At 37.5% G+C, this 8,826-nt stretch overlaps 1 protein-coding gene across 1 annotated transcript in view; it reads right to left on the bottom strand.

The window, feature by feature from the left end:
* Positions 1-7,237: 7,237 nt before the first annotated feature.
* Positions 7,238-8,826, bottom strand: part of LOC126342669 (phenylalanine--tRNA ligase alpha subunit) — a 121,791-nt gene continuing 120,202 nt past the window's right edge. Inside the window, exon 10 of the mRNA XM_050001876.1 lies at positions 7,238-8,696. Within this exon, the coding sequence (XP_049857833.1) occupies positions 7,916-8,696 (781 nt within the window). The 3' untranslated portion in view covers positions 7,238-7,915. The remainder of the gene's footprint in view (positions 8,697-8,826) is intronic.

Raw genomic sequence — 8,826 nt, 5'->3', positions numbered from 1 at the left:
CTACATTTTTGAGTTAAATAAAATCGTTACCATTACTTTACCCTACTGACTGGGTTTCATTTGAATGCCTCTTATATTTGCCATGCATTGCTCCCAGAGTGATATGTACATTTTATGGGATGGTTATCATCAAGCAAACATTTAAAACATAAATTCGTTTCAAATGACGAGAAAATGTAAATTCAAACTCTCTGCAATCACATGGTTTTCACAGAATTTCACTTCAGTAAATTTGTGATGAAGTTAATTCAGTGACTGAATGAGACATTTCAAAGCAGAAATAGCAAAAGGAGTTTTATTTACTTTTCGTTTTGATAACAATTTAAAAAAAAAGTACTGTTCCCTAAGTATTGAACATACAACTTTTAGATTACGAGCTGCATTGTGCTATGGAGCTGCTGGGTGATCATATTATTTTTAACGGTTTAGTGGCTCACGTCACCTTCCAGGCATCTTGGGTGTTAAATGTATGCCACTATAAATAATAAGAACACAATAATTATTTCAACAAAATAGATCTTTAATTTCTGGACACCTTGTTCTAATAGAAATACATATTTAAACCTGTTCCATAGAGTATGAAACCTACCTGATGAGAAATCTGCTAGAGGTTTATCTGTTTCATTTGCTAACAAAATTAATTAGATGAAATAGCAGCTAAAGAAATGTTCTTACCTATTACACCTGCTACCAAAATTTTTATTCACCCATGTGCGATGCCTCATAACAAAAGGGGCTCGCAGCATTTGGTAACTCTTGCTACATGGCTAATCCAGCACTACTCCCAAGCTAGAGTTACTCCAACTTCTTGGTGCTTCCTTAACATTAGTTACAGCTATTTAAGCACAGACTCTCATATGGTGGAAAGATAACTCTAAGTTTATTTTCAGGTGTAATTGTGTTGTTGGTGTCTAACGGTTCCCAAACTTTTAAAAGCGTTAAATTAAACATTAGTTCTACGTTTACCGCTATGTACTCTGCGAAACATTATGAAGTGCATGGCAGACAGTACATCCCATTGAACCAGTTATTTGCAATGTGGGAAGAATGAATTTTTAAATGCCCCCTGTGTGTGTTATAATCAATCTAATTTCACATGCACGATCTCAATGAGCGTGATATGTGGAGGGCTGTAGTATATTCCTAGAACCATCATTTAAAGCCAATTCTTTTAACTTAATTAGTGGACTTTCTCAGAATAGTTCCCATCTGTATTCACACATTGAATACAGAACAAATTTGGTGCAGTGATTGCTGGTACCCCCATGAACCATGGAACTTGCCGTTGGTGAGGAGGATTGCGTGTCTCAGCTATACAGATGGCCGTACCGTAGGTGCAACCACAACGGAGGGGTATCTGTTGAGAGGCCAGACAAACATGTGGTTCCTGAAGAGGGGCAGCAGCCTTTTCAGTAGTTGCAGGGGCAACAGTCTGGATGACTGACTGATCTGGCCTTGCAACACTAACCAAAACGGCCTTGCTGTGCTGGTACTGCGAACAGCTGAAAGCAAGGGGAAACTACAGCCGTAATTTTTCCCGAGGGCATGCAACTTTACTGTATGATTAAATGATGATGGCATCCTCTTGGGTAAAATATTCCGAAGGTAAAATAGTCCCCCATTTGGATCTCTGGGCAGAGACTGCTCAGGAGGATGTCGTTATCAGTAGAAGGAAAACTGGCGTTCTACGGATCGGAGTGTGTAATGTCAGATCCCTTAATTGGGCAGGTAGGTTAGAAAATTTAAAAAGGGAAATGGATAGGTTGAAGTTAGATATAGTGGGAATTAGTGAGGTTCGGTGGCAGGAGGAACAAAACTTTTGGTCGGGTGACTACAGGGTTATTAATACAAAATCAAATAGAGGTAATGCAGGAGTAGGTTTAATAATGAATCACAAAATAGGAGTGCGGGTAAGCTACTACAAACAGCATAGTGAACGTGTTATTGTGGCCAAGAAAGACATGAAGCCCACGCCTACTACAGAAGTACAAGTTTATACGGCAACCAGCTCTGCAGATGATGAAGAAATTGATGACATGTATGATGAGATAAAAGAAATTTTTCAGGTAGTGAAGGGAGACGAAAATTTAATTGTCATGGGTGACTGGAATTCGGTAGTAGGAAAAGGGAGAGAAGGAACTGTAGTAGGTGAATATGGATTGGGGCTAAGAAATGAAAGAGGAAGCCACCTGGTAGAATTTTGCACAGAGCACAACTTAACGTAGCTAACACTTGGCTCAAGAATCATAAAAGAAGGCTGTATACATGGAAGAAGCCTGGAGATACTGACAGTTTTCAGATAGATTATATAATGGTACGACAGAGATTTAGGAATCAGGTTTTAAATTGTAAGACATTCCCAGGAGCAGATGTGGACTCTGACCACAATCTATTGGTTATGACTTGTAGATTAAAACTGAAGAAACTGCAAAAAGGTGGGAATTTAAGGAGATGGGACCTGGATCAACTGACTAAACCAGAGGTTGTACAGAGTTTCAGGGAGAGCATAAGAGAACAATTGACAGGAATTGGGGAAAGAAATACAGTAGAAGAAGAATGGGTAGCTTTGAGGGATGAAGTAGTGAAGGCAGCAGAAGATCAAGTAGGTAAAAAGATTAGAGCTAGTAGAAATCCTTGGATAACAGAAGAAATATTGAATTTAATTGATGAAAGGAGAAAATATAAAAATGCAGTAAATGAAGCAGGCAAAACGGAATACAAACGTATCAAAAATGAGATCGACAGGAAGTGCAAAATGGCTAAGCAGGCATAGCTAGAGGACAAATGTAAGGATGTAGAGGCTTGTCTCACTAGGGGTAAGATGGATACCGCCCACAGGAAAATTAAAGAGACCTTTGGAGAAAAGAGAGCCACTTGTATGAATATCAAGAGCTCAGATGGAAACCCAGTTCTAAGCAAAGAAGGGAAAGCAGAAAGGTGGAAGGAGTATATAGAGGGTCTATACAAGGGTGATGTACTTGAGGACAATATTATGGAAATGGAAGAGGATGTAGATGAAGATGAAATGGGAGATAAGATACTGCGTGAAGAGTTTGACAGAGCACTGAAAGACCTGAGTCGAAACAAGGCCCCCGGAGTCGACAACATTTCATTGGAACTACTGACGGCCTTGGGAGAGACAGTCCTGACAAGACTCTACCATCTGGTGGGCAAGATGTATGAGACAGGCGAAATACCCTCAGACTTCAAGAAGAATATAATAATTCCAATCCCAAAGAAAGCAGGTGTTGACAGATGTGAAAATCACCAAACTATCAGTTTAATAAGTCACAGCTGCAAAATACTAACGTGAATTCTTTACAGACGAATGAAAAAACTGGTAGAAGCCGACCTCGGCGAAGATCAGTTTGGATTCCGCAGAAATGTTGGAACACGTGAGGCAATATAGACCCTAAGACTTATCTTAGAAAATAGATTAAGGAAAGGTAAACCTACATTTTTAGCATTTGTAGACTTAAAGAAAGCTTTTGACAATATTGACTGGAATACTCTGTTTCAAATTCTAAAGGTGGCAGGGGTAAAATACAGGGAGCGAAAGGCTATTTACAATTTGTACAGAAACCAGATGGCAGTTATAAGAGCCGAGGGACATGAAAGGGAAGCAGTGGTTGGGAAGGGAGTGAGACAGGTTTGTAGCCTGTCCCCGATGTTATTCAATCTGTATATTGAGCAAGCAGTAAAGGAAACACAAGAAAAATTCGGAGTAGGAATTAAAATACACGGAGAAGAAATAAAATCTTTGAGGTTTCCGATGACATTGTAATTCTGTTAGAAACAGCAAAGGACTTGGAAGAGTAGTTGAACGGAATGGACAGTGTCCTGAAAGTAGGGTATAAAATGAACATCGACAAAAGCAAAACAAGGATAAGGGAATGTAGTCTAATCAAGTCAGGTGATGCTGAGGGAACTAGACTAGGAAATGAGATACTTAAAATAGTAAAGGAGTTTTGGTATTTGAGAAGCAAAATAACTGATGATGGTCGAAGTAGAGAGGATATAAAATGTAGCCTGCAATGGCAAGGAAAGCGTTTTTGAAGAAGATAAATTTGTTAACATCAAGTATAGATTTAAGTGTCAGGAAGTCATTTCTGAAGGTATTTGTATGGAGTGTAGCCATGTATGGAAGTGAAACATGGACGATAAATAGTTTAGACAAGAAGAGAATAGAAGCTTTCGAAATGTGGTGCTCCAGAAGAATGCTGAAGATTAGATGGGTAGATCACATAACTAATGAGGAGGTATTGAATAAAATTGGGGAGAAGAGGAGTTTGTGGCATAACTGAACAAGAAGAAGGGACCGGTTGGTAGGACATGTTCTGAGGCATCAAGGGATCACAAATTTAGCATTGGAGGGCAGCATGGAGGGTAAAAATCGTCGAGAGAGAGAGCAAGAGATGAATACACTAAGCAGATTCAGAAGGATGTTGGTTGCAGTAAGAACTGGGAGATGAAGAAGCTTGCACAGGATAGAGTAGCATGGAGAGCTACATCAAACGAGTCTCAGGACTGAAGACGACAACAACAACAACAACAACAACAACTGGACATTCCATGCTCAACTGTACAAACTGTACATAATGTGTTGCATCACACACTGGGGAAAAAAAAAATAAGAAAGGAAAAAACCAACATACCATCTGCAGGTTCTCCATAAATTATATGAGATGTATTTTGTAGTGCATTTGACTGTATATCAGAATTTGCTTGAAGCAGATGTAAATTGCAAGACCCTCAACCAGATCCTATTCAGTGATGACGCTATCTTCCACTTGTTGAAAGGTTAATGGACATAACTCCATTACCCGGACTCGCAAACTACCAGCAGAGCACCAGCAGTTACAGTGGAATTTCCCAAAGAACAGATGGGAATATCCGCTGACAAAATTATGGCCCATCCTCGTTTTGCTGGAAACTCCATCAACGGGACACTGTACCTGGATATGCTGGAATAGTTTCTTTTACCGCAGCTTGTGCAGGATGAACATGTGCATAATGTTTACTTCCAAAAGCAGGGAGCATCATGCCATTATGCCACAGAAGTGTGTATTTTTTGAATTGTGTGTTTCCTAGAAGATGGATTGGGCAAACATAACCCAGGATCTGTGTGGCACAACTTCCCATCACACCCATGGACTGCTTCGTCTGATAATTTATCAAGGGACATTACTTCCACACAACTGTTTTAACTCAATGGCAGAGCTCCAAGATCAAATCAGACAAGTTGCTGCAGCTATAATGCCATAAATGCTCTGGAATGTCTTTTGGGCCATGGCGGCAGGTGGGACTAGTGTCCAGATGTGATTGGTGCTGATGTTTGAACATGTTGAAATTACTTTGGACACATTTGCACGAACGAGGGCCATCATGGTGGATGGCTGCAGTGTGTGAAACATGGCACTCAATCCTACACTGTATTGAATTTCTATTCCTAAAAAGTCTTATTAAATGCACCAATCACAAAGTATAGCAAGAATGTTTCTTTAGCTACCGTTTCAGCTAACACACACACACACACACACAGAGAGAGAGAGAGAGAGAGAGAGAGAGGTGTGTGTGTGGTGTGTGTGTGTGTGTGTGTGTGTGTGTGTGTGTGTGTGTTTATAATCTCATAATTAACTTTACTGTTATTTTGGCTGGAGAACTTAACTAGTTGTGCATAGTGTTGCTTATGAATTATCAGCATTATAAAATATAAGGTGAATTCACATGGTGTATGTGAAGACAAGAGAATAAATACAGAATATTGAATTATGTAATGCCACAAAATTGTTGACATTTGCATTTGTACTCCTGCTACTTGCACAATCACAGATAATGCACAGTTTCATTACACAATTATACAATGTATTTAATTTTCCTTCAAAAGAATTTGATTCTGCTTGTTGGCTTTTTATTTTGCATGAGGCAAGCCAGTGATGCAACCTGCTGGGAGTTCGTCTGCAGCATAGCATAAACTGGCCACTGTTGTGCATGCCATACAGGCCAAAGATATCGAAAGGAGAAGCTCCTACATGCCACTCAAATACCACTTTTTAACAATCAATTATTGTTACTTGAGATTATTTGGAAAACTTATCAAAAAAGTAATAAGCCTTGTATATTAGCTGAGTTGGGCAAAATGAAAAAAAAAAATAAATAAATAAATAAACTATCTGTCAGCAAAGATAATTGGACAGCATTTTCAACATAGCGGCAAGGGGGGAACAATCATCCTTACTTTTTTTCCCTTGTTAACAGCCTTTTTTTTAAAAAAAAAAAATTGAGCCTGCTATTTTAAACAAAGTCACAAGAGAGAGAATCATTATATCAGTACCAGAAGGAATAAACTGATGATGTAATTTTAGTCCTCTTGTAGTGCATGTGATGTTCTGAAATAGTTCCTAAAGCTAGGCTAATTTCATCATTTTTACTCTTATGTATGTCTATCAACAGCTTTACTATTGCATTTCCTGAGAGCATTAAAACTGTCAATGAAAACTGAAGAACATAAAAACGCCATTAAAAGAACTTATGGTGCAATTAGAATCTTACATTGACTGACAATCAATGGGGAAACTGAAACTCACAGGAAACAGTTCTGTGCAAATGTTGGTGCCAGTATTCACCAGAGAGCAAAAAATGTGAAAGGAATAATATGCAAAACACTGCAAAATATTCTGTGTGCCTTCACACTTGTAACAATGGAAGAAAATAATGAGAGCTGTTCACAAAATAAACATTTTACATATGAATTTTTATATCTACCTAGACATTTGAAAATATATCATTTATTAATGGTATGTCATTATCACTTAAAAGTAGAGAGAGACATTAAATTAGGAATACAAAGAGCCCAATGGCATTTTCTTAGATTTAATTTTGTTTCAAGTGTGGGAAGCCTACATTCAAAAATAGGACAGATCCTCAGCAAGCACAAAGTAAAAGTGATTTGTTGCCATCAATCAAAGAAAGCAGCACTCTTTGGTTATGTTACAGATGATTTGATGCTCAAGATGGTTGGGGTTTTAAGAGCCCCTGCGAGTGCGGCTTATAGACATCAGACAAGACTATTTGAATAGTCATGGAAGATGCCTGGAAGACCTAAGTACACCTGGCTCTTACACCCCGATATATCAGCTGTGGCATGCATTGTCATTTGTCACTCTATTCTACACTGAAGAAACTCTAGCAGAGACTTCATTGTTTTGGGACTCAGTGGTATAAGAAGCAGTTGAAATTCATTTGTTGAATAATTTAATTAACATAGATTGTGGTTACACTTTGGACATGTCATGGAATCTGGTGCTTTCTTTAATAAACTTGCAAAGACCTCTTCACAGCACAGCTCATGGGTTTATCAACCACTTAATCATACATTCATTTCAAGTATATGTGTACTTCCTTGCCACTGATTGTCTCTTGTGTTTGTGTTTCTGCGTCCACTTGCATGGTGGCATGGTCTGCAGACATAAAAGGATGGAGCAAGTGCTTTAGCGTCAGTCTTTCAAACCGAGAAGTGGAATATATGCAGCTGCACACCCGAAATGTAATGGAGCAATCACAAATATAGGATTCATAACATCATTAAGTGATGGCCATGCATGTAATTACTTGGTCTTTTGAAATGTTGTAAGGCTTTGTAAACAAAGTCCATAACTAAACAAAATCTTCTGTATCACTGCATTTACTAAAAACCTCTATTCACTGATACAAAGAAATTATACGCGGAAACAAAATTATGAGACAATCAGCAATTCCTTTATCAGTTAGTACAAAACACTCAAGTAAGTCTATATATAATTTCATTACAGATGTTATGTAATAATAAAATGTTACTGTTGACAACTTTCAGTCTTATACAAAAATGTTTGACAATGTTCATCAATATGGCTTGTTTTACATTCTTACATCAATGTTACAAAACTGAGATATTATCGATTCTTTTTATGAATTTGTTAACATTAACTGAAACTTTCTGCACTGACCTGTTCATTTGCTTCAGAAATGACCACAGACATATGTCAGCTAACGTTAGTTCATTTCCTACAACCCAATTGTATTTTGACAAATGTATTTCAACAGTATTCTCTAAGTCAGTAATATTAATCTGTCTTGAACATAAATCAATTTTATCTAGCCATTCATCAATTTCTGATGCACACTCTGTACCACACTTTTCATATAAACAAACTGGATCTTTTGTCTCAATCAAACGACTGAAGTATCTTGCTATATTAACTTCACCAAATATTTCTTTTCCTGTTGTATTAAATAATAGAACTGGATATGGCACATCTTTCCACAGAAATGTAATATTAGGACAGCTATTTAAGTTATTCTTCCTTTGAACAGAATTGAAGAGCTTTAGACATTGTGAGAAATTCACTTCTGTCTCAACATTTACATCAAAAGTAAATAATTTGCTTAGATATTTCAACAAGAACTGAAATGAAAACAGAGGAAACTTAGGGTTGCAGACTATTTTCATATCAAAAAGCCTCTCAAAATTAGACATGGACATGCTACAATATTTTTCATTGGGGATGCATACTCCATCCTGCTTTGGGCCATTTGTTATTACATCAGTGTTATGAGAAAGTCGATTAACTTGTTGCTGAAGTTTCTCTAATTTTGAATGAACTGAATTCCACATATTTATAATATCGCTGAGGGTTATTTCCAAATGAGATTTGTTCCTGAAACAAAAATGATAAGAAAATGCTGCATGTATGGCAAAATACAGAAACTTGATAAATATTTTAGCAGAGTACTGCATGTTATATTCAGATGTGAATTTAAAAAAGACAAAAGAAAGAGAGAAATGAA

Source organism: Schistocerca gregaria, chromosome 1 (assembly GCF_023897955.1).
Source record: "Schistocerca gregaria isolate iqSchGreg1 chromosome 1, iqSchGreg1.2, whole genome shotgun sequence".
NCBI lineage: Eukaryota > Metazoa > Arthropoda > Insecta > Orthoptera > Acrididae > Schistocerca > Schistocerca gregaria.
Note: the sequence above shows the minus strand (reverse complement) of the source record. Positions and strands in the feature narration are given on the sequence as shown.